The sequence below is a fragment of the Lutjanus erythropterus genome, chromosome 20 (assembly GCF_056507025.1).
Source record: "Lutjanus erythropterus isolate fLutEry1 chromosome 20, fLutEry1.hap2, whole genome shotgun sequence".
Lineage (NCBI taxonomy): Eukaryota > Metazoa > Chordata > Actinopteri > Lutjaniformes > Lutjanidae > Lutjanus > Lutjanus erythropterus.
This window is the reverse complement of record NC_139336.1, coordinates 31,493,656-31,519,779: the sequence shown is the minus strand read 5'-3', so window position 1 is coordinate 31,519,779 and position 26,124 is coordinate 31,493,656. Positions and strand designations below refer to the sequence as shown.

The window sequence follows — 26,124 nt, the reverse complement described above, 5'->3', positions numbered from 1 at the left end:
AACTCTGATAACACAGTAGAGGAGTATTAATTTCTTACCTTTATTTTATCTTTTAGTCTTCTGTTTCCTCATCCCCAAACTTGTGTAGCTTAACCTAAAATAATACATCATAACTTATTCATTTATCATGCTACATATTAATATACATAATATGACGACACTAAATGGCACTCGGCTCGTTCGGCTTGACGCACTGAAAAATACATCTGAAAAACTCCTACAACAATTTGCAGAAATCATGACCAAGTTGAGTAGGTGCACACTTAATAATTCAATCTTGAGGTAACAAAGCTACTTTTCATTAAAGTACAATGAAACAACTTTTGTTTTCCTCAAAATCATTTGGAAATTAGTGTTTGGTTCATTTAATCACACCTGATTTCAGCCTTTAACATCACTGTCACGCCTGTTGATGAGGATTCATAACTGAAAAACTGAAAAACTTGAGTGAATTACAGCCTGATGTGTTGATCAATAATAGATATTTCTTGATCTGATGTTTTCAGTCGCTACAGTTGTCATGACGCCATCTTTGCACGCTGGCATGATCTCGCCTGATCGCTGATAAACATTACAAGTAATAAAAGAAACAACCTTTGTTTTCACATGATAAAAGCAATTTTAAAAAAATGCAAATGCAGCTGTTCTCGGCTTCTGTGCAGAACAGAGGCATGACACTTCAAAGTTAAAAAGAAAAAAGCTTCATTTATTGTGCAACAACAACATTATAGTTCCAGTGAAGTTCATGTCAGGTAGGAAAACTGCATGGCAAAAGGAAGCAGTGCAAGAAATTCCATGCACAAGCGTCGCTCGACAAGAAACTGTGAAAATGTCTTTGTGTTGACTGAAAAAAGTGTGCTGGTTTGGATTTTACAAGTGGCTCTAAACCTGGAGGCTCCAGTCCTGCAGCAAAATAAGAAATACACCGCAAAGTGACGAATAGTAATGGAAAGTAAACGAAGAAAAAAAAAGGCGATTGATTCAAGTAAACAAATATTTCCTTCAAGTTCAATAATTTGGCCCAAAAACAAATAAAAAAAAACATACTTACAGAGAAAAGTAACTTGTAAAAGCATCAACATTTAAATTTGATGTACAAAAACATTAAATAAATACATTTTGAGTCATGTCAAATGGAAAAAAACATTAGAAATGTTCATAAATACGTGAACAAAAATGGCAGTGATTTTCCCAAGTGGATGAATGTCTCTGCTGGAAAGTCTTTTTGATCGTTCACATTTCTTTACATTGAAACATGGCTGATTTAAAAATCCACACCTGAATATGGCGAGTAAAACATATTAATCATATTAATATTTCTGTGACTACAAAAGTAAACGACTTTACAAATCTGTGTTACTAAAAATATACTCCAAAAATTGTAATATCTTTCAGACATATAAAAAATATCCCCGAGTAATAAGTAATACGTATAAAAAAGATGCCGTGGAGCTGCTGTACAGATGGATTTATGGCACAGAAAAAGACTGAAAGACAATCAGTGCAGTGTATAAAACCAAGACACTAAGTTGTAGCATCTACACTGTAAAATGTAAAAAGACAGACATTGCTATATGTTGGCAGAGGAGCGGAGGATGTGGAATCTCTTCAGAGTCATGCGGATGGATCCCAGCTCACGATTCACTCTCTCCAGACGGCTCTCTAAGGCCACCTGAGCACGGAAAGTAGAGCAGAAAATTAACTGCTAACGACTTTGATCATTTATTAATAGTTCAAATAATTTATTGAGCAAAAATGTTAAAAATTCTCTGTTTCCAGCCTCTGAAATGTGCTGCTTTTCACCAGGCACTAATCCACAACAGTCGTTTCAGGAGGAGAAATTCTATTAATCATTATTAAAATATGGTTTCTGCAAAAGTCTAAGAGCCTAAAGTGATGCGAGCTGCTCTGTGCGACACAGCTTAATGCTAACATCAGCATGCTAACATGCTCACACTGACAATCCTGACATGCTGCTGTTTATCAGATATAATGTTTATTCAATCAAAAGAAAATTAATTGCCAAATATTTTAATAATCAATTAATCGTTTCAGTAATTTTTTAAGCAGATCTGCTGGTTCAAGCTTCTTAGTTCTCGTGAGGATTTGCTGCTTTTCTTTGTCATTTAAAGAGTATTTGCATTTTGGACTGTTAGCTGCACAAATAGAAGCAAACCGAAGACGTCACTTTGGGCTCTTGGAAATTGTGATGAGTATTTTTCACAGTTTATTATACTAAATGATTAATCGATTAAACGGGAAAATAATCGGCAAATTAACTGATAATGAAGATTGTCATTAGTTGAAGCCATATGTAACTTGTTAGCATGCTAACATTTGCTAATTAGCAAACTAAAGGGCTTTTCACACTGCATATTCTGAGCCCTGGGCTAAGAGGTAACCTTGGACTAACATAGCCACTTTTCACACACACATTAAGCCAGGTTTAAGCTGAGCACAGGCTAAAGTTGGGTTAGCCCACCTGGGCTAACTTGGAATGGGCCAGGACTGTGCCGGTGAGAAAGCTTTCTTAGCCTCTTTGGCCTTTTTTGCTTGAAAAATGATTCAAATAATGAATCAACAAATCATTCAGCTGTGATTATAAATAAAGATGGGAAACTGATACAAACATAATCAATAACTGGTGTCTTACCTCATCTAACCTGGTCTGTAGACTCACTCTACCACCTGCACCAGGCATCCTGCTCAAAGCTGCCTCAATCTGACCAACACACATACAGAGAGAGAGAGAGAGAGCGAGAGAGAGAGCGAGAGAGAGAGCGAGAGAGAGAGAGAGAGAGAGAGAGAGAGAGAGAGAGAGAGAGAGAGAGAGAGAGAGAGAGAGAGAGAAATAAAGGTTAATTATTTCTATGTGTTTGTGTGTGTGTCCCTATATGACCAGGACAGGGGGCGAGGTAGAGGGGGGATGTGAATATGAATTTTCTAAAAATAGAAGTCATTCAGGATGGAATAGAAACAATGGAGTCAGTGTTACATAAGAGGTGAGGAGAGGATTAGAGTTGTTTCTGTTTATTCTGTGTATCAGAAACACAAACCTCTTTAAACTGAAACACACTGAGCTCTTTTCTGTGCTGACTTGAAAAAAAACATCCCGTCTGACACACAAACTCGATGCTGCGTGTGATGAGCTGTGAGGGAGCGTCCGTCACGCCGAGCCCGTCTCACCTGCAGTTTCTCCTGCGTCAGCTCGTCAAACAGTTTCTCGGCCTCAGCCAGCGAGTGGAGTCTGTCCAGGAGGAGTGGAGCCGAGTCCTCGAAGGAGTCCTGCGGGTCGGGTCCGGTGCAGGCTCCCTGCTCCTCCCAGCCCAGCTGGGAGTTTCCTTCAGGTGGCCTCACGCTGCCTGACGACTCTGACTGCTGGAGGTCTGAGGGAGAGGAAGACAAAGAGTTGAGCATGAAATAGCATTAGATTGTACAGATGTACCTGATAAGGAGGTTAATTTTAGTATTTTTAAACCCAAGCCATGACTAAAAGGTAGAAAAAGTTTTGGAATTGGTCCGGTAGATCACATCAGCTGGCAGCCATGAAACAGGCTGCAAGACAACATAGAAAAAATCCCTAAAAATATACTCCTTTTCAGGCAGACCCTTCTGATGGCGACTTAAAACTGTTCTATCGCTCTCTTCAAAGCTTTGGACAAAGCTTGCAGAATACAGGAGTTGCTGGTCTTACCGCTGCCTCTGTCAGTTAGTTTGTTTGCGTTATTGTGTGAGTTCAGTTTTTTTTTTTTTTTAAATATCTAATGGAGTTTGAGTATTTTACCATCCTCTTTGTCTGCTGACATAAACTGGAGTCTCTTCCTGGGACTGCTGCTGTGGACGGAATGACGTCTCTGGTCAACTTCTTCATCAAACCTGTTGACAGACAAACACGATGATGAACACAGTGATTTTATTTTAATTTGTTTTATCCAAACTCTTGTTCATGGAGCTGCAGTTCTGTCTGTGTAACACTCAGCTGTTTATAGTTCGCTGAATTTTGAGAAGCTGTGAATTCTGTGTGACTCGCTTTGTTTTGTTTCATCTGCTGAATAAACAAAATGTGTAATATGTGCAGGACGGCAGCAGGCTGACACCTTGTGGTTTTACTGAAAATGCATTTCACGTCATCTGTTAAGAGGGGTCATCTGACTTCTGTGATGTGGTTAGTATTATTACTATTAGACCTCAGCCTGTTAACAGCAGCAGCTGTATAGAAAATACCGGGTGGAGGGGGGGCGTCAAATGTTGGAGAAAGTGTGGTCACTGACATTTATTCTGGGAGTGCTCTCAGTTGTTTTAGTTCTCTGCAATTTCTGTTTTTCGCGCTGAGTGTGATCTGTTTTTTACAGTTTGTGAATTCTTCAGTAAAGAATTTCAACTTACCTCCTGAGAATAAATCTAGGTTTTTCCACCTACCTTGTGTCAGAGAGTGACAGAGCCAGGCGAGCTCTTTCCCCCCGCCTCCAGTCTTTATGCTAAGCTAACCTCCACGCTCAATGCACAGATATAAGAGGCATGAATCTTCTTATATAACTCTCGGAAAGAAAGCGAATAAATGTCTTTCCCAAACTGTCGAACCATTCCTTTAATTCATGCCTCGACTCTGGTGGGATGCTGTGTTTCTCACCTTTTCAGGTGTTCCTCTCTTGGCATCAGACGACCAAAAGCAGTGGAGTAGTTCTCAGTGGGGCAGCGTTTAGGACTCGACTTCGCAGACAAGGGCATGAGTAAAGTTTCCCTCTTTGCTGGATGGAAGAGAAAAGGCACACCATTAATTAAGATTTTAATACATCATTAATTAAAACCTTAATACACCCAGATTCCTTTAATTAAAAACTACATTCTCTAGAGTTTCAGTGATCCACAAATTCAGGAGGATTTAATTGTCTTGTTTTTGTTAAAAGGTGTAAAGAGTATTTTGTGGGTTAATGTGAAATTTACTACTAACAGTTTTTTAGTTTTTAGCATTTTTCTTTATCAGTCACAACTTAAAATTGTGGAGTTATTGGGCTAAATGTTTAATGTGGTTTAATCATTAAATGCAAGAGCAAGTTTAGCCTGTAAAAAGTTCTGTGTTATTGTAGTCATTTCCTTTAAAGAGAAGACGAAACGGTCAAAGACTGCTGGCAGATTGCACTTCTGCAGCTATGAATAATAAACTTCAATCAGCCTTTTACATCTAATAAAAAAGGCATTTACATTCAAACCTCAAGTACATTTTCATAATACAGGGATGTATAAAAAAGCCTGTATTTATCATCAGTTGACTTAAATTGCATTTTTACAGAGGCATTTAATTTGTTTTCTGACTTTGTCTCCGCATATACTCAGTAAAACTAAATTTCTTTGGTCTTTGTAGTTATTGAGAGAAAAAAGTGAAGGAGGGATGGAGGCAGACGGCCTGTTAAAACCGCCGTTCTGTCGTTCTTCTTTGTTTTAAATGCAGCCAAATTCACAATCTAGTTGTTCTCATTTGCATGTTTTTCCATTTCTGTTGTCAGACAACAGAGCGAGGGTAAAATTTGATCACGGTTCATAAATACGACATTCACCAGCAGCCATTAGTGAGCCGCTGAGCTGCAGGTAAAATTGTCAGACAAAGCAAACAAAAACAAAGAGGTTAATGAGAGCAGCTGTGCTGTGAGATCGACTGTACCAAAATTTGAAATAACTGACAACAGAGACGGTTTCGAGCAAAAGCATCTGTTGCCAACGCCTACCTGCTTGTAAAACATATAAAATAACAGTAAAATAACTTCAGACTATATCATAAATGTGGCTGCTGAAGACCAGATGCTTATGAAACGTTACCAGTAGATATTGGAACTACTGTGTGTAAAGATTTGGTGTAAAGGTGAGTGTGAAAAGCCTGGGAGGACACATACTGGGTGTAGTCGAGGGTATGGTTCGATGTGCTTGAGGAGGCAGTGACGAGGATCTGTGGCCCTCAGGGGACAAACTCCTCTGAGCTTTCAGCAGAGCCGCAGATTTTTCTACTCCTCGTTCAGCTCTGGCGGCTCCTCCTGGTTTGACGGCCTCTCTGTCGGCCTGGACTCGCTCCTGAATCACCTCTTTGTGTCTCCGCTCCACCAACCCGACCGTGGTCCTCTGAGTGCCGACCCCTGCAGAGAGGAAACGCACACACGCTCAGAAACATGTCTGTTACATTCAGCATGAAGACAGAACTGTTCTGTGACCAAAATTCATGTTTGTAATAAGGGTGTTTGATCAGCCTGTAATTAATTAACGACAACGTCTTGTGTGAGTGTGTGAGAGTCATACTGTGGGTGGTGGAGCTGTTCTTACAGGGGGCCCGGCTCTCTGTCGCTCTGGTCTCCTCCAGCTCTATCAGAGCCCTCATCATGGGGGTCAGGGCGCAGGGCGCCTCTCTGCGACCGGCCTCCCGCTGGCCGACGCTCTGCTCCTGGTGTCTGGGCTGAGGCAGAGACTGTTCACACTCTGGAGGAGATGCACACCTGCAGAAGAGGATCTCAGTGAATCACCTAATATCCTCTCTAACTTTGGCCGAGAAAATATCCACAACAATAAAAAAAAAAAAAAGTTACCTCCAGCTGCCACCAGCTGAAGAGGCGTCCACAGAGCTTCCAGCCCCTGACGACTGATCATTTGATGGATACTGTGGCTTCTTGTAGACACTTGATTGGTTAGTTTGAAGGTACGGTGATCTTCTGCCACTGCTTATCTGATCAGATTGAGGACAGGGTGACTTTCTGCGGGTGACGTCTGGCTCTGCTGAACATTTACTGGGTGACAGCAGCAGGTCAGGATGGTGGAAGAGACTGTGGACATATTCAGAGAAAATACAGTTTGGTAACTCTTTCTGAATTAAATATTAATCTGTTTTAATTAGAGATGGTCAGTAGTTTTTTATTATTAACAGGAAAAAAGTTCTTCTGGAAATATCATAAATATTCCTTTTCTGTCTCAGCTGGCTGGAGGGGCTGAACCCCAGCAGAGGAGTGAGAGACTAAAGCTGTGTTTCCACTGCAGGAACTTTGTCCAGGGACTAAAACCTTTTCCATCACAGGGACCAGTGTCTAAATTAATTTCCAGGGCAGTCCCTGCTCTGCGGGTAGTGCTTTCCAAAAGTGGGTTTTGCTGTAGCTTTTATTTCAGCCACCATTTTTAAAAAATCTGCAGCTGCATTCATGCATCAACAAATCACAATCAACAGCACCACAACTTAAATCTCCTCCATGCTTATTGTTCCTGCAGTGTCCCACAAGTAATGATGCCACTCTGTCACTTTATGTGGTGTCACTGTCGTAACGATATTCCACAAATTAATGGGAAGATGGGGGGTGCCGCCATGAAAACAAAAAATATAAAATATAAAATTCTCCCCCGTTGTGTAGTCTGTGACAGGAGAAAGACGCTCACCCAGCCCCAGAGGGTTGCGTGTTACTGTGGGAAGCATAACGCGCTCTGGCCTGGTTCTCGTGCTCCAGCTGCTTCACCTGAGACTCCAGTTTGGAGATCACTCTGAGGGGAAGAGACAGAGACATTCATGATCACAAGACTAAAATATTCAGAGCGACAGATGAGCAATTAACCTCACTTTCTGCTGAGTTCTCAAGACTTGTATTGCATTATGCTGACGTGATTTTGTCCACCCCATTTAAATCAATGAGGTGAAATTTTTTTGTCCTTGTAAAGCAGTTTGAAGTCTCTGGTTTGTAATATAAATATATTCATATTTTTCAAAATATTCCCTTTGATAACACATCATAGTTTCAGTTTAGTCTGCCAAAAAATGCATTTTTCAGCTCTTGATATCCATTATGGATCTAAGTGCTCCAAGCATCCTCATGTTCTTTCAAACGTAGTCGCGAGTCAATTAGCTTCACAGAAAATCTTTCTCTCTACACAGAGAAATAATACGACCCGAAGCAGACATTCATCTCAACTCTTTGTCTCCTGTGGATTATAAATTCTCTCTGCTGTCATGATCTGGCTCTAATTTGCTTCTCTTATTTTAGTTTGATCCTCCTTAGTGACAATCGTTACCGGAGCTTTTTCAGGTCTCACGATGTGACTCTATTAGACCCTGAATCTGCTGATGTTCTTGCATATCTTACTGCATTTTACACCTTTTTTCCATCGACTCATGCTCTGGATTTTTGGATGCCTGGAAAGATCTTAATGTCTTCACACTTTCCCCAATTTATGTGTCTTTTCTTGGTTATGTTTTATCTCTTATTCTTACTAAAATGTGGTCCTGGCTCGACCTGTCTTTTTCATTTGTTCTCTGGATCCTCTGACACCCTTCACAGGTTCAATAAATTAATAATTTTTTGCTTTTATAATGTAGTAACTTCCTTCTTTGCTAGTTTCCTATTGCCTTTTTTAAGGGCCACTTACAGGTCTCTGGACCGCTCCTTCTTTTTCCTCTTGGCTGCCCTCTGTTTCAGTGCTAAAGCCTCCTACGACACACGTATTGATGTTCTGCAGGCTGTAGTTTGCTATCTGCCAGTGAAATCGCTGAATCGACGTGAATGACTTCATCAATGCAGAGTCCATGTCGCTGCCTCTGTTGGTGCCAATTTGCAGTCAGAGCTGAAACTGCAGAGTAAAGTTGCTGCGTTGTGTCGGCCGATGCTGTAATCTATCTTCTACTGTACGGAGACCATCATTAGGCTCTATTGATTAATCTTCTCCCATCGATCTCTCTAATGTCTTCCAACCTCCATTGCAGCTCTTTTACAAAATTGCTATAGCCGGCCAATGACAATGTGAAGCTATTTGACAATGACAGGTCTGAAACTAATGACCTCACTACATCTCTGCTATAAGCTCTCTTTCCCAATAAACTAACTCAGAACTCAGATACTACTGGCGATCTACGTGTAGTTTTTGGTTTTTGGGTCTGTTTATGTGAACCTGTGTTCAAATATCTCTGAAAAACTTCACCACTAGATCTGCTCAAAACTGATCTGTTCAATCAGCGATGTTTAAAGGATCACCTCGACATTTTAGAAAATACACTTATGATAAAAATTTTATTTTTGTTAAGTATTAGATTATTATTTGAGATATAGAGTTTTATAGAACGTCTCACAGGACAAAGTTAAAAGTACAAAGTACAAAGTTACAAAAAAAAGTCTATCAAGTATGTATGATTGTTAAAAAATACATAACACAGACAGAGAATTATATAAAAAGTTCCTAAACTCATCTCTGAAGTAAAATTCACAGGGAATAATCCGCTCAAAATTCATCCAAATCACTCAGTTTACACAAACTTCCTGCAGTTATATTGTGTTCATTAATTCCTCCACTCACCTCTTTAGTTCTGATATTTGATCATTGGCATCTAAAAGTTTGTTCTCTGTTGACACCAAGTTGTTCTGTAGATACACAAAATGTCAAAAATCACGTGAGGCTGACTGAAGACGCAACATAAAGAAAACTGACTGTCATTGTTGAAATGAGCTAATACGTTTCAATGATACTCAAATAAGTGAACAAAACTTAATACATCAGTTGCGTTACCTTCAATCCTTCGTGCTCCTTTGCCAGAGAGTCGTATTCTCCGAGCAGCTGAAGACACAAAACAACACAGACCTTAATCATCATTAGCTTTGACAGTTGAGTTAAATGTAAAATAGAATCCGGATGCATCAATCCAACAAACTTTTTCTGTTTGGTTGTTGGTTTCCTACCAAATTACAAAATAAATCCCAAAGATGAAGGAAAAACATTATATATCATGGTCCCCTCAATACATCACCTAGATGACTTCAGAGTAGTGAAAGTAACTTTAAAGTACAACATCGCATTTCTGCTTGGGAAAAATATTTAATACATTAAAATAAATAAATAATGACAGTAAAAGGTTTCCAGTGAAAAGGAAAACTTTAGGGGTTGAGAGATTATATTTTTTTTATATTCTCCCTCACAGCCGAGTCAGACTCACATCCTGCAGCATCTTGTACTCCCTCTCCCTCCTGGCCTCCTTCTCGTCCGCCTCCCTGCAGGCTTTCTGCACCGACTCCTCCAGCTGCCGTATGTGCGTCTTCAAACGTGCTGCCAGGGCGTCCTTGTCTTTGCCCGAACGTTTGCTTTCTTCTAGTCGCTGCTGCAGGGACTTCACGGTAGCACCCGCTACGGCGTACCGCTCCGGCCATTCTGCCTAAAAACAGAAGGTTGTGTCAAGATTAAGGAACAGAGTGAAGGTTGGATTTCAAATGAATGCGTGCACTTAATATATTAAAAAGTGACTCCATGACAGAGTGGGAGATTAAAAAGAAAAAAGCAACATGAGCCTTTGATTTTAAGTGTAGCTTCAGACACAACGTGTGACTTTGTTGATGTCCAGGAACAAACAGTTTTCAGGCTATAAAATATTAAATCTGCCACCACTGAGTTTTGTTGTGGATCCCTTAAATTAGGTTCCCTGCAACTTTTTCCTGCTGGATTAATTACAGGGTGCAGATATCAGGGAGATGTGTTTTAATGATTTAAAGACCCTTGCGAGGAACAAAAACAAAACATGCAGAAAGGTTTCCATTTTTGAGCAAAACCGCAGGATTTGTTTAACGGGGCCACAGTGAGGCTGTAACATAAGTAGAGGCCAACTTGCTCAAGTATAGTTGGCTCCATCCACACATTTTGAGCATTGTAAAGCTAAAACTAACAAGCTAAATGTCTTGTTTCAGAAAGTACATTTCAAATAACAGAATAGTTTAAATACACAAAAACATAACATGATATTTGCTACATTAGGACAAAACCCTAATTAGAACTAATGTAAGGAAGAAAAAAAAGATTTGGAGGAATGTTACCAGTTTTTTCTCCAGCGCGCTGTTTGTTGCCTCTAGCTCTTGAATACGTTTGGTGGCCTCAGCCAAAGCTTTCTCTAGGTGTTTACACCTGTGGGATAAAATCACAACAGTACACAATTAGAAAATTAAATAACCTGAAGTATATCTGCTGTGGTATCATGCCAGGGAGATGTGGGGTCTGTTTAGTGTATTATTTTCTTGACTTTCACCCTTTTTTCCTTAACTTTCATTAATGCATCATGTTAAATGGATTGAATACTGTGTTCCACCAGTGGATTACAATGGAGTAATCATCTTCCATGACAACTGAGCAGCCTACATGCTGAGAAAGACCATGAGATGCAGTAGAAACCTGCAAAAAGCTGCACTAAGTAGACGTTTTCTGTCAAACTATAAACGTACTATATACTGTTTATAAAAAAGCATAAATGGCATACAGTAAATGCAAAGTAATACAGACCTCTTTGTGAGGGCCTGGTTGCTCTTCTCTAAATCCTGTGGCAGATCTCTGAGCTTCAGTTTGTCTCGCAGAATCTGAATCTCAGACTCATAATATGCTTTCAGATCAGCCACATGTCGAGAGTGCTTCTCTCTAAGGTTCTGCCTCAGTCTGAGGAGAAAAAAAGGAAAAGAAGATGAATGAAACTGGATGACTTCTGTGGCCTCTCATTAATCCACAAGTGAACCTGCCACTGAAATGCGTACGACTCAACAACACAGACTAAATAAGAAGCTAAGTACTACTTTTAATAAAAAACAATAGAGGAATAATACTGGGATCTGACAGTAATGAAACAAAGCAACATGATTTATTGCTTGTGGTTGTTTTAGATAGTAATTCACTACTGCTCGGTGCTTGCTGTATGTCATTTTGACAGCTAAATTCTCACTGCCCGTCACTGGTTACCAGTTAGTTTAAGCCTGCAACAAGATGATATTGTCAGCAAACAGTTGCTTATTTACACATCCAGCGGTTGTGGAGAAACATCAGCATTCACTGTAAGTTGTGTTTCTGGCCTGTGTGTATCTGCTATTTGCTCCTGAGCAGGTAGAATACAGTTTTTACAGCTTTTTCTGCTAAAAACATGACATGCTGACGCTCAGACCACACTGTCTACCTAAGCAGCAACCTCTTGCTTTTAATCTTGGCACACACATTCACAGGTCATAGCAGCCACATGTGTAAGCAGCACAGATCACGAGTGTGCCATATGACGCTGCAGGAAAGACTCAGTGTCTCGCCTATTTTTCCTGCGTGACACGTGGTTCTCAACAAAAATAGAAAGGAGTGAAAATGCAGACAAACATTGCTTTCATTAGAAGAAGAAACAGTGCATCTCGGGAATAAAGTTACAGGACTAATTTGTTAAAAAAAGAAAGAAAAATGCCTCTGTTTTGGATTCGGTCCAGATGATAAAGGTAAGCTAACAAACACTGTGGAGTCTCAGGTTCTCTGCTCTGCTGTGTAACCTCAAGCAGGCAAAGTTGCTTTACTCTTTCAAATCCCTACTTTTATTGACTTTTTTCTTCCTTGTTTTACTGTAAAGAACTTAATATTGTGTGTAAATGAATTAAGTTATTTTACACAAAGCATCCCAGCGTGAACACATCCTTTAACCTGTGCGTGTTACACTCACAGAGAAAGAACAACAGGATCCTCTAGTGATGACGCTCTCTCCATCTGTGGACTGACTGCAGGCCGCAGGCTGGCACCAGAGGCTGAACAAGGCTTCAGGGTGCTGGTGTGGGTGTGACTGCCCTCCTCCTCGCTGGCTAACGGGGCACTCGCTCTGCGTTGCTGGCTGGATGTGTGGGTCTTATCGTGGGAGGTAGACTGGATCGCCTGGGGCGTTTTACCCCACGTGCTTTGTACTTTAGAGGGGGAAGGTCCGGCAGCTGAAACACTGGAGGCATCAGAGATACAGTCTGTGTTATCTCCAGGGTTGGGACTGCCCTCCACCATGCTGTCGGGGGTCACGGGGGTCCCCACTCTGGGGTACAGGTGGGACTGTGCGGCGAACGAGGGGCTGCTGAAGTGAGAGGGTGAAGTGAAGCCAGAGGTACGATCAGACTGCCGCTGGTTCGGTGCTGGGTCCAACGTCAACACCTGAAGCACAAGGAGGAAAACATAGTTGTCAGAGAACTCAGAGAGGGACTAAACCGATCACTGATGAGTCATGTGACATACCTGTGTTGAGGAAGGACTGGACGTAACAGAGCCCTCCCAGTCTGAGCGTTTACAGTCTGTTCTTTGCTTGTTCTGATAGATTTCTTTGAGAGACAGCCGAGGCTCCTGAGACGGTGTCTACCAGAGGTGGAAAGAAGACATTTAGGAAGAGAAGAGAGAGAAAGCGAACCAGGAGCAACACCAGTCTTCTCTGAATATTATCAGTTAATTTTCTCAAATATAAATGTGTACAGGTAGGTGATTGTGTCTTACAAGCGCTTTTTTCTATTTGAGAAGGGTGGGACTGAGAGAAAAAGGCAGAATCACAAATCTGCTGCTACTTCAGCACCACAGACAGCACTCAGTTAGGCTACTGATATTTCAGAGCCAAAACACACCACTGCCTAACAGAGCATGTCAAAACAGCTGCCCCTATGCATAAGTTCAGCAGTTGCCAGGTGCCTGCCGGTGTTCATGGACACACCGCCTCATGATACTTCACGCCACTGCTCTATTTCCAGTGTCACCACCCCTGCAGGAGCGTTTTTTTTTCCCCAGGAGAAGCAGCTATTTTGCACTTGAATACAATGTTAGGCCAACTACAGGCATTGTTTGTCGCTTGTTTTCACTGTGGTTTTAACTGTTTTAGTTGTGCCTCTACTTACAAAGCAAATATTTAAAAAAAATATATAAACACCACTCACTCCCTGCTTGTAGGCTACATCCTGGTTATCCTATCAATTCTTCTTCTCCTCTGCCACCATGGCAGCTGGACCTTCTGTCCTCACCTCTGTCTCTGGTTTGTGTAGAACAATGGATTGGGAGAGACTAGTGGTTGAGAGGTTGAGAAACATCCAGAGCTATGTACACTATATTGCGCAATGCTTCCTGTTGCTCCTTAGGACGACACATATAAGGCGCCACAACATTGCGGCAGCTGTGTGTTTTAGCCTTAACTTGTACAAACCTCAGTCAGATAAAGGATCGGGCAGGCGAGACTAACATAGTCAATTAAACAACCTCTATGCCTCTGCACTCTTTGTGCTACTAGAGGATGAAGAGCAGGCAGAGAAGGCTAACAAGGAGGATGGATGTTGGTCATTTTGCCAACAAAGGGGAAGGTATCCCCCCTCATATCACTGACTGGGTATTACTACTCACAAGACTCATGGATGCCTCTTGCAGGAGGAGGTAAGCGCCACTGTCGAAGCTGTCCGGTAGGGGATGATACAGTTCACTCTCATTCAGACGCCAATAAGTGAGGCCTAAGACAGAGAGAAGAATATAGTGTGATGTATACTTTTTTCCACTTGATAATTTAGTTAGTTTGTCTAATCATCTGTATAATACTTCAAATGGTAAATCTGGTGATAATCTGTATTTTTCTTATTGTCAGCAAATCCAATAAAAACACCAAAACCCACAATTAATATATCTACAAACAAGTATTGTCTGTGTGTCAAAGCCTGATATATCTTCGTCCTGTGCTATAGAGCTCCATTGTTGTCCGGAAACTATTAAAATGGGATTATGAGATTAAAATGGATTAATCCGCTGCTGAAAATAGTCCCAAACAAATGCACTCTTTCCTTCTGTTTTGGTTTGCTATAAATGACAGTGGATAGCTGTTTTAGGAAATTATTGAGATGTTTTTTAAAAATGACACTACATATTTATAACCATTTTGAAGAGTTACATCTGCAGTAGTAACAAATGGGCATGGAGCCACAGAGAGCAAGTCAGAAAGTACTAAATGACAAAATAACACATTGCTGGTTTAAGCCGTTTCATGGGATTTGTTGACAATAAAAAATGGTAAGTATTACCAGATTTATTCTTTAAAGGCACAATATAAAATGGAGTACATTATATGAGCTGTAAGAAGGCAAAAATAGAAAAAAAAACTCTGAAACATGGCGTATTGTGGTGTGATTTTTAGGTGACAGCCATCACAGGTGGTGCTAAAACAGTTATAATGCATAATTAGCAAACACGCACACATTTGTGACATATTTCGGGAAATTTAAAAAAAGAACTAATATTATTCCATGTTCTCATAAGAAAACCCTCTGTGGTACAACAGTGCCACCACACTGCCACATGTGGTAACTGCAGCAGGGCTTCGTCTTTCATTAAAACTGTAATATCCTGAACTGTTTGTTTTGTCACAGTCATATTGTCAGTGATTTCTTCACACGGGTCAGGCTTCGCTGTTCTGTGTTTTGTCTGAGTCAGTGAATTGTTACCTGATGCCTCAGACATCAGGCTGTCACTCCTCCTCAGGGGAAAAGAGCTGGACGACGGCCCGGCCACTCGCTGCTGAAACCCAATAGAGATGAGTGGATTAGACTCAGCAAAGAGAATCTAATCAGGACAACCACAACAGACATTTACACCAACAACACACAACAGATGCAGGGCAGAGATAAACACTTGCGTTTTTTTTTCTGTTATCCTGTAAAACCGTATGTGTCCTAAAGGAGCAGCTGCTACCACGTGATGAGCTGTACCTGGTCCTGGGGGTCAGAGCTCTCCAGAGGGTTTTGTTTGTGGGATTCTCTGAGACTGTGTGTCTGCTCCTGGTACTCGGGGATTTGGGATGAAGCTTGCCCTGCTTTGCTCTTCTTGGGCCTGAGTTTCTGCCTCTGGGCCCAGGAGGTCAACAGCTGGCTGGTGCTGGAAACAAAACACATTAGGATGAGGAGAAATATTAAAACACATAATAAAAGAAACAAATAATATAAGACAAACTGTTTCTGCAGGGTTCACCAAGTTAAATCTGAGACTTTTAAGACATTTTTAATGTAAAATAGAATGTCACACTGGCCAAAGTATGACATAAATCAATTAAAAATAGTATAGATTATATGGCATTAAATTTTTTGACATTTGTGTCAGTACTTCCCAGGAATATATAACAGTCATTGCCAATAATATAGTAATATAATGGATGAACTCACAATGTGAAATAAATTGCCACTATAAACGGTTCACTTATAGTGTTATAGTTAGTCTTATAGTGTCTCCACCTCCACACGTTTAGCACTGTGCCAGCACCGCAGAAAAATCTGGTTAAACCCATTAGGAGGAAAAAAACAAATTCCCAAACTGGGGTACACATACCCCCAGGGAAAAGTGACATGGGGGAACAGAGGGAATAAAATGATTGAGTGATTTGCAAAATCCAGGCAAAAACAATTTAAGATTTAGATTCTCTGAAATTAAGCCAAACATTGCAGAGTCATGTGATTCCTCTCAGGCACACCCTTGTCATTTACCGGTATTGAGTTTTTTGTGTGTATGTGTGGAGTGAGCTCACAAACATGAACAAACAGACATGACACATAAAAAAAACAAAACAAAAAACAAAACACAGTTTAGTGTCTGAACTGGACAGCGCAACGCTAGGATGCCCAGGCAAATTTACTGTTCGCATGTGGGGAGTCAAGCCCAGGCTAAATGGCTAAATCCCCACAAAAAGAACCAAGCAGGGCTGCCTCCTCGGACGATCCAAATGTTCATCTAAGCTTCCCATTTTCAGCATCACGGAAGGAGGAGCACACCAAATGAAATTGGCAGGCTGATACCTACAGTCTACATCCAGTGACTCAGACTACTCCATAGCAGCTGGATGCATAGATAAACATCTCTTTGCTAACAAGTTCATCATATCAAGTGAATGTGATGAAGTCTAAATGTCAATGGCCAAAAAAAAACAGATGCTGCCAGTTCAATAAATCATTAAACACAATCTGGACTTCAATAAGCAGCAGAAGCCAGATGGATGATGGATGAACCATAGATTTTACATCAGAGGACAGGCCAGATGTCTTGAACAACAGTACTGGAAATTTTCCAGAAAGTTGAAGCTAGAATCACAAACAAACATTCATAACTAACTTTACTGCCTACAGCAGGCTAGAAAAATATTTAAGACCTCAATAAATAAAAAATAAGACTTTTCAAAACCTGCAGAAACTCTCATATAAGAAGTTGTGGTTTGTGTGTCTGTCTTATAAAGTACTCAGACGTACCCAGAGGTTCTCTGCTGGTAGACTAATGGGTTTGGTTCCTCCACTCCGACAGTCCTCTCATTGGAAAAATCCTGCTGGCACCCGATTATAGTCGTCTCTGTGTCTTCCTGGAAGTTAGAGGGCCAGTGGTGCTTCTCCCTCCCTTGACTACCATCCTCATCTTCCCCAGGAGACCCAGCAGGTTCCAGACCCGTTTCCCAAGCAGACAGCGTCCCGTACCCGCTGCTGAGCACTGTGGTCGCCCGCTCCTCCCCCTGGTTGGCGGTCTCTGATCTCTGGAGCGGAGGTGAAGGGGAGCTGAAGGGGGTGTGGGCGGGGGCCGCCAGGCTGTCATTGTCACTGGTTACATTTTTGGGGACTGTGCAGTCACTAGAGAGGAGGGGGTAGATATAGTCCTTTGTGGTGGTTTTGATCACCGGAGTTGGAGAGAACTCGGTTTGTGGCTGGACGCTGGCCTGGCGGTTCTGGAGCTGAACCAGGGCCTTGATTTCATCCTGAATCAACTGGAAAAAGCACAGCATTGTTTAACGGGATAAAACCGGAAATATTTTAGCATAGTTCAGGTTTTAAGACAAGACTTAAATGCAGGCTTACCTGTATTTGGCACTGGTACTGTTCTTGCTGAGCGAGTATTTGCTCTTGGTATTGCTTCTCAACCAGCTGAAACAGATGCAACCATCGTCCCTGTAGCAGAAAAAAGCAAACAATGTGTCATGTACCATCATTACTCAATGCAAGGCGTTAACACACAGTAAAACAGCTGGAGCAAAGACAGGGCAATTTTCATCACTGTCAACATACACTCACATTTCTTAATTGACCATCTTTTTACTGCAGAGGGAAGTGTAAACATAAACTAAGTCAGTAATTACATTTCTCCTCTTCACCAACCTTATTTTGTCCACTTAAAAGGTGTTTTGCTTATTGTTATCTGTAGGGATGGGTATTGTTAGGATTTTTATCAATACTAGCAATCTAATCAATCCCCCTTTCGGTTCTTTATCAGTACTTTTATTGCCTCTTTTGTTTTTAATTAAATAATTGCTTCAATTTCCAGGTCCCATATTTTTTATGATAAATAGGCAGCATTTACCAAGTAATATATTTGAGATTTCTTAGAAATTACCCCAAAAATTCATGGTTAAGTATGCAATAATTCGCAAGAACCATTTTCATGTAGCTGGTGTTAACTACAAAGCAACATATTTGAAATTTCTCTCAATTTACCCGAAAATTGACCCCAGATTTCAGGGTAAGAATGTGATCATTCACACGTGTTGTTTTCATGAAAGTAGGTGGTAATTACCATTTCACATCTTTGAAATTAACCACAAAATTATCCCCAAATTTCATGGTAAATATGTGATAATTACAAAGTATCATAGCTGAAATTTATTCTGAAATTTGGTTGTAATTTATAGGTACATTTCTAAGAAATTTAAAACATGTTACTTGATAATTGCCACTTAATTACCATGAAATTATGGGACCTGGAAATTGAATCATTACCGTTGATTCTTACATATGTTATTAAAAGACCACAACGTTGTTTCTAGAGCAGCAACAGTAATGTTTACAACAGCAAAGTCACTTTATAAACTCACTATAAACAAATCTAAATAAAATATATTATATTTCTGACATCAAAATACTGGGAGAGGAGGGGCCACTTTATCTCAACCAGCAGTTCAGTTTACAAGAATTCCCAAATTTTAAGATATGCGGCCAACTAAGCTTAACAGTCAGGCTACATGATGAGACAGCTTTCATTTTAGCAGATTAAATTGTTGCTTCTCTACATGTTAGTATGTTTATGCTTGTTTAACAGGTGCATTTATGAAGTGTTGGCTTTTTACTTGCAAAGGTTTTACCACACTTTCTAACAGTGCCAAACATAGTTACTGTCAACTCGAGTAATCTTCGAGTTCTTTCCGCTTCACCTGGTTTGCTTCACTGTCTCGACGGTCTGTCTGCTCTGCTGTTTGCTGACTTCCCTTCGTCTGTGTCTGTCTGTGTGTGTGTGTGTGTGTGTGTGTGTGCGCGTGCGTGTGTGTGTGCAGTTCAGCCCTGACACAGAGCAGGGCAGAGGCTGATAATAAATTACACCAAAAAGTACAGATAAAAGAACCGCTAACGCCAAAGCTTATCAATGATGCAGTGTTTAATAATTCATAATTTGTTTATGTAAAAACAGGTTTCGGTACACACACCTAGTTACTTCATTGCAATGATTAAATTTCAGTGTGCAAAATATAAATCTGCTGCTGCTTTCTGCTGAAAGCAAATGTGTAAGAGCATGATTTTCTGACATAATAATGAGTTTGAAAAAAATTTTAAAAGCCCAAGTTGATTTCCTCAAGTGTCTTTTTATGTCCCAAATCCAAGGATATTCAGTTTACTGTCATAAGAGGAGTAAAGAAACCAGAAAATATTCACATTTAAGAAGTGAAAATCAGAGTATTAGGACATTTTTAATTAAAAAATAACTCAAACCAATTGCAGCTCTGATTTAAGTAAATTAACCTTTTGTGGGAAAAAATATCAGACCCAAATGATTAATCTAAGCCATTTTTTATCCTAAAATATGTCTGGAGGGGATTAAACTGTTGCAGTGATACAATCCCTTGATGGGCCTTTGTGGCAGGATGTGTGTGCGTGTAACTTTGATTCACAATATAAATATGTCTGAAAGTTACAGTCGGATGTTAGGCAGCGTAAACCTTATTCAGACTTGTAGAGGTTACTTAGTGTCAGTTTTATCCCAGCTTCACAATAACAGTCTGTATCATTGTGTGTAATGATACTGACTTTCATCCAGCTGCTCTGCTGTCACAGTAATACTTTCACTGTCAGCAGCCTTACTCTTGCACAATTAAAAAGTCAATTCCAAACCCAGTTAAAGTCAATTTACATGGTCCACATCCCCAAGGCCACAAGGGTCCACATGACGCCAAGTTCATCATCTGCCCATAAACCCATGAGGGTCCATGTGGACTGCCTGTGTGCAGCCCAACATGTGTGAACATGTCTGTGTGTGCGAAAATGCAACGCAGCAAAAACAGAACCATGAGCATGGCCTGCAGTATATCCTCTCTAATATGTATATATGTGGAAAAGAAACCAGCTTTTTCCCATGCCCTGCCTGCCTACAATAGTCAGGGCTGCACAATTAATCAATCAATAAATTAATGAATGAATGAGTTTGTGATAATGAGAACTGCATTAAGAAAAAATATTCTTTAGCTGAATTTACCTGCATGCTGCTTGTGTGCACATTTGCATATGTGTGTATTTGTGGAGGGGTGAGAGGGGAGCAGCTGTGCACTACTGCGATGATTAAAAACTCCCATCAGAGAGGTGAAACATAGACTTGATTTACAGAGGAACAGTAATTCCTGGAGTGATTTGACCTTACAATAATTTACCAGCGACATCATAAAGTGCAGAGGAGAGTGCGTTTTTCCCCAGGTGTGTGAACTAAAAGGCCTCCAGCCTGATGAACTGTGCAGTGAAGTGTCTTTGTTTTGTAGCACATCACAGTTGTCTGTTCCCTACAAATCACCTCGTGTGTCTGAAAAGATCAGCTGCAGTGTGGTGCTGTGTGTCTCTGTGTTGGGGCTGCTGGGATCTGTGTATGTGTGTGTGCACGTACGAGTGTGTGTCTGTCTTACTGTCAGGTGTGATACGCACAAAAAATAAAAGTGACAGCTCAGAAATGAGGCTGCCAGCTGCCAAATGCAGTGCACAAGAACAAATGCCACAGCAGCTAAGCCCAACTTCACTTTCAACCTCATCAGCGTGCATTGACACTCTCATTTGCACATTCTCTAAGAACTAGTGACTTTTCAGGCTCCGTGATATTTTCCCACCTCGCAATCCTTCCAGATCTCAGGGTCTGTCTCCCCGCTGCTCTGGATCTCCTGCACCAAAGCCCGAAGGGTCTCAAGGGAGCTTGGGTTGATGAATGGGAGGCTCTTCCCTTGTTGAAATGCTTCATCTGTGCTCAGACACAAACTCCTGTAATAAAATCATATAATATTAAATCACATACTTTGCCTGAGTATTGCAATATATGCGCAAGATACAGATAATATACACGGTTCTCCTGCAAAGATTAAATATCAGATTAGTCTACTGTCTTTTTATTTTCCATATACAGTTGTGAGTGTTCACAGTTAGTTCACCTGATCTTGTTGCATGCTGGTGTGATGTCCATGGGCCTGTTCTCCACAGTGCCTCCTGTTGTCTGGGAGGTTGTGTGTCTGTCCTCTGAGACAGCCAGCCCCGAGGCCGATGTCCCCTCAGAGGACACCAAAGAGGTCTCGCTCTCCTTACCCCCATCCCCGTCAGCACTGGCATGGCAATGGCTCAAAGCCCCCGAGCTGGACACATCCTCAGAGATACTGTCATCTGTGGACATGTTTATGGGCCCATGCAGAGGGGGTCAGTATGACAGCTAGACACCAAGAGAGAGGGGGAACAAGAGGCGGTCAGACGTGTGATGAGGAAAAACTGTCTGCAAGCTAACAGCTGGAAGTAAAGTTGTCACAATACCAGAATTTTAAGCACTGATACAATGCCAAAATAATAAAAAAAACAATACTCAACACCTCTTTCAATATTACAGCAAAACAAAACACATCCCAGACACACAAAATACAATCTTTTTTTTTTTTTTTTTTTTTTTTTAAAAGGCAGGACAATAAAGACCGAAGTATTGAATGAGCACTTTATTCATTTTTTTCTTATAGTCTCAGTACTTTTGACTCTTTAATTAACAATTTTTTTTTGTTTTGTTTTAATGAGGTATCGAAAAAATATTGAAGTATCTGAAATATTGCTCAACTGTCACAACAGTAGAGAGGGCTTTCGTTAGGATTTTATTGATATTCTTACAGATACTATTCGCCATAATTTGGTGCAAAAAAAGATTCATTACTTTATTATTACATTTTTGCAGAAATGACAAGTTACATTGTTTCCTGAGTTGTTGAATTTGGCTGCATTTTCAAAAAAATTTGTAAAGTGAGCCCACACTTTTGAATATTTTGTCACATCAGCTGTTTATATAACGTTACATAAACATGTTTTTTCCTGTTAAAAGGATGTTTTTGGAGTTTTTCCTCACTGTGCACAGGACAGACAGTGTCACACAATGTACAGATTGTAAAGCCCTCTGAGGCAAACTGTGATATTAGGCTTTATAAATACAAATTCACTAAAAATTTAAAAACATAAATACTGGTAGCAGTATCATCCAAATGATCAATATTTCAATATTTCTGACATTACATCTGCGATGAATCTTCAAAACATCAACAGAAAGGCACACAAATGTTCAATCTATTGTATAAATGTTGCACATAAGCATCTTGTACAGTATGTTTTCCTTCATTTGTTGTTATATTATTATGTCATTGTTTTAGTATTTGTACTTATGTCCTTTTGCCTGTTCTTATGTGCTTTTGTATGCATTTTTTATGTTTTTATATGCCATCAATCTGCTTCTGTCTTTGCTTAATGTGTTTTTATATGTTATATTTTAACGTTTTCAATATGCCATCAACCTGCCACGGTCTGCAGTTGAAAATTAGCATGTACAGCTACATCTGGCACATTTACATGATGGACCTAAGTGCTCATGTTAATTAATGTGCATTTTCCCATCTTAAATTAAATAAACATAAGCACATAAGATTGCACTTCCATGTCCATATCAACCTTCTCTGAGAGCTTGTCTGAACTGGCCAGGTCTGGCTGAATAGCTAATTAACAGCTAGCAAACAACACAATCTACAAAGTCCGCACAGATTATATTATCCACATATATTAACATCTGTGGACGTGTTTATGGGCCCATGAAGATGAGGTCAGTCTACCAGCTGGAAACCAAGTGAGAGGGGGGAAACACGAGGCCATCAGACATGTGATGTGGAAATATTCAAGCAGTTGCCAGTATCTTTTCTCACTTGTGAAGTCATAGTTTTTATCACAAAGCTTTGTAATATTAATGTTTTTCTTCTGCTTATTGCTAATTTTATTTATTTACAACTGAGTTACACAGTACCTTATTCTTGACGTTACACTTTGGTCTTACACTGCTCATTTATATTGCACAAACTGTTTTTATATTTCATCCTTGGCATTTTACTTACAGTTTGTAATGATCCATTGTTTTTAAATTTCATTCCTCTTTTATTCCTGAGTCTGCCTGCCTCTTTACTCAAACATCACTGCGTATTTGATTGTTGTGTTTTATGTGTAAAGCACTGTGTAATGCTGGTTTTGCTAAGTGCTATTAAAATAAAATCTAGAATTATCTTTTATGAGGAAAAAAGCAGAATCCATTTGTTACTTACACAGCTGTTATAGCTAAGAATAAGCACTGAATCCATGCCATGTTTCTGACCTTACATCTACTATCAACAGTACATGCCACACATTAGCATCTACTTGTCTATCTACCACCCTTCTGTCAGTCATGACCTGTACTGCACTGGACAGTGACTACATATACTGAGGTATTACATGGTTAATTATTTTACTTTATTATTTTCATTTTATTTAATGATAGTACTCTGCCACTGACTGCTACACAGTATTTGTTTTGTTTGTTTTGTTTTCAGTTAAAAGGAAAAATTAATTTTATATCAACAAAAATGTGTAAGAGTCATCTTTTTTTTAATGTTACAATAAGTATGGTATCATGGACTTTTTATCCTGGTACCATGAGATTTTGGTATTGTTATATTATATTGTTAAATCCCTAGTCTCTTGTTTGTGAGAACGTGTCTGGACTGACAAAGCAGAGACAGACACAGTCATATATTAGCATCTATGGACATGTTTATGGGCCCATGCAGAGGGAGACAGTCTGACAGATAGAAACCAGGACAGAGGGGGGAAACAAGATGCAGTGAGACATGTGATCAGGAAATATTGTCTTCAGGCTAACAGTTATAAGTGTTGATCAACTGGCATAATGACAGGAGAAAAAAAAAATCAGAATCCAGCTGTTAATTATAATTGTTAAAGCCAAGAACAAGCAAGCAATATATGTCATATTACTGACCTTATATAAACATTCAAGAGTTAACAAAACAACAACACAAATGCTCAAGCTAATATGTAAATGTTACGCATTAGCATCCACTTGTCTGTCTACATCCTCCTCTGCCTGTGCTTCCTGTGTCTCCAGTGTGTGTATGAGAGCTTGTCTGAACTGGCCAGGTTTGAATGAATAGCTAATTAACTTTGACACCTAGCAAACAACACAATGTTCAAAGCAGCACAGACAGGTTGCATTAGCCACATTAGCATCGGTTTAAACAATTAAAACAATGACAGCTACATTAGCTGCTTTAGCTACGGTGTCAGTCAGCAGCAGCACAGCCGACGCTGCAGGCGGGCAGACCGTTAAAGTTGCCTGGGAGCCCGGGTCAGTGAAGCTAACTTATCTAGCTAACACGTTAGCTACAACTACCGCTGACAGGCAGTTGACTTGGTTAGCTAGCTAGCTAAGTTGAGCTAAGTTGGTTTATTACAGGTTTGTAAGCAGCGCGTAGGCAAGCTGGACAGCGCGGCGGGTGAAAATTATAACACACGTAAAAGCGGAAGGACAAAATATAAAAATACACGAGTGTGACGCAGATAACCTTCATCAAATTGTAGTTAACCTACCCGTTGACTTGTATCATCATTTCATCCATATTTCTCTATGAGTAGACAACTTGGCTAGCTGGTTGCTGGTTGGCTACTGCACTGCAGTGATCTCTGGCTGCTGTAGCATTCCCAGACTGCGCCGCCATTGGTCAGAATGCAAGCAAAAATACCGAGCTGTGATTGGTCCGTCACTTTCACTCCGTGATTCTATTGGCTGTTCGGGGCAAGAGGTGTGCACATCTGTTGGGACAAAAGCTGACAGAAAGGGAAAGCAAAGTAGTTGTCAGTTTGTGTTGTTCTGCCTTTTCAACATGATTTGGTGCAAGTTTATTTTGTCTTTTGTTCTACGTTGATTACGAGACTTATTATTTGTTTATTTTATTTTATTATTTTTTTTATTTTACTGATTCATTGGCCTTTCATCTTTCTACTTCTGTTTTTTTTTCTTTTGCATTTTCAGACTTTCAAGGCAACTATTTGTATAAATAGTGTAAATTATTTTTATGTTCATATATCATACATACACTTACTGTAGTGGTTCCCAAACTAGGGGGCACGCCCCCAAGGAGGAGCACAGAGTCAGTACAGGGGGCTGCAAAAGAACAAGGGAGAAAGAAAGAGTGAAACAAAGTTGAATGAATATCATCTATGTAGAGAAATTAAAAAAAAAAAAAAAGAGTTTGCTGATGCCGTCATGCTGACCTTTATTTCATTATAATCCAACTTTGGAATTAATTTTTATCACCTCCAAAATATTGTTTAATTGATCCTGTCACAGTCTTGTCTGTCTGTCTCTCCAGCAGTGTTTTCTCTTTTAGTCATTTAGAGTAATAGTTTAGAGTTTAGAGTAATATGTACTGTACTTGACTTTCATGAATGTACATTGTCCTATCTTTCATCTCTATTCTCGGGATTTAAATTTTACTTTATATTTTATTATTCTATTGTAGTTATTGTATATAATTTCGATTTTAAAGTGTATCTATCTATCCAACTATCTATTAGGGATGCACTTGAATGTGAATATGCCAGGTCATGTCTCATTGTAATTTCGAACAAGTCAGCTTCCTGATTGCCTCAGGAGATTTAAATATAGGTCAATCAATCACTGATTTAATGCAGCAACATTACCTTTAACTGAATGATATTTCTATAAACTTTCATATCTTAACTGTAGAGTTTCTATTTCCAATGCAAAACAGAATATTTTGATTTATACAACTAACTTATACATCTAAAATGTACTGAGACAGAGAAGCATGGTGATGAAGGTGATCATGTGAGCCTCACCTACTGAAATCCATGGCCAGAATAACCTTTGGGGGCCGTGGGCAAAACTTTGCTGCTGGGCCCCTCATGATCACACACCTCCTGCCCTCTGTGCATTATTTTATACTTAATAACCTGTCATCTCAAAGTTTGCATCATTGTGCAAGTAATTAAAAAACTGATT

At 40.0% G+C, this 26,124-nt stretch overlaps 1 protein-coding gene across 1 annotated transcript; it reads right to left on the bottom strand.

Annotated features, from left to right (window-relative positions):
* Positions 1-685: 685 nt before the first annotated feature.
* mphosph9 (M-phase phosphoprotein 9) lies at positions 686-24,801 on the bottom strand. The gene is made up of 24 exons (XM_084746180.1): positions 24,690-24,801; positions 21,194-21,465; positions 20,879-21,026; positions 17,604-17,693; positions 17,010-17,512; positions 15,486-15,651; positions 15,222-15,294; positions 14,137-14,240; positions 12,997-13,113; positions 12,446-12,915; positions 11,269-11,418; positions 10,809-10,896; positions 9,941-10,156; positions 9,517-9,564; positions 9,307-9,371; positions 7,405-7,506; positions 6,570-6,803; positions 6,286-6,479; positions 5,889-6,125; positions 4,631-4,748; positions 3,785-3,876; positions 3,187-3,386; positions 2,654-2,722; positions 686-1,672 (listed from the first exon to the last, which is right to left on the bottom strand). Exons 2-24 carry the CDS (start codon positions 21,427-21,429, stop codon positions 1,571-1,573), a joined length of 3,822 nt encoding a protein of 1,273 aa, XP_084602306.1. The 5' UTR covers positions 21,430-21,465; positions 24,690-24,801; the 3' UTR covers positions 686-1,570.
* Positions 24,802-26,124: the final 1,323 nt, after the last annotated feature.

What these genes read in the sequence shown, in the direction of transcription:
- mphosph9 (XM_084746180.1), bottom strand. Translation starts at nt 21,429, where the DNA reads ATGTCCACAGATGACAGTATCTCTGAGGATGTGTCCAGCTCGGGGGCT. An exon ending in AGATCTGGAAGGATTGCGAG is followed by an intron (nt 17,694 to 20,878) that starts GTGGGAAAATAT and finishes TTTCTGCTACAG; the next exon opens with GGACGATGGTTGCATCTGTT. An exon ending in GCTCTGACCCCCAGGACCAG is followed by an intron (nt 15,295 to 15,485) that starts GTACAGCTCATC and finishes ATTGGGTTTCAG; the next exon opens with CAGCGAGTGGCCGGGCCGTC.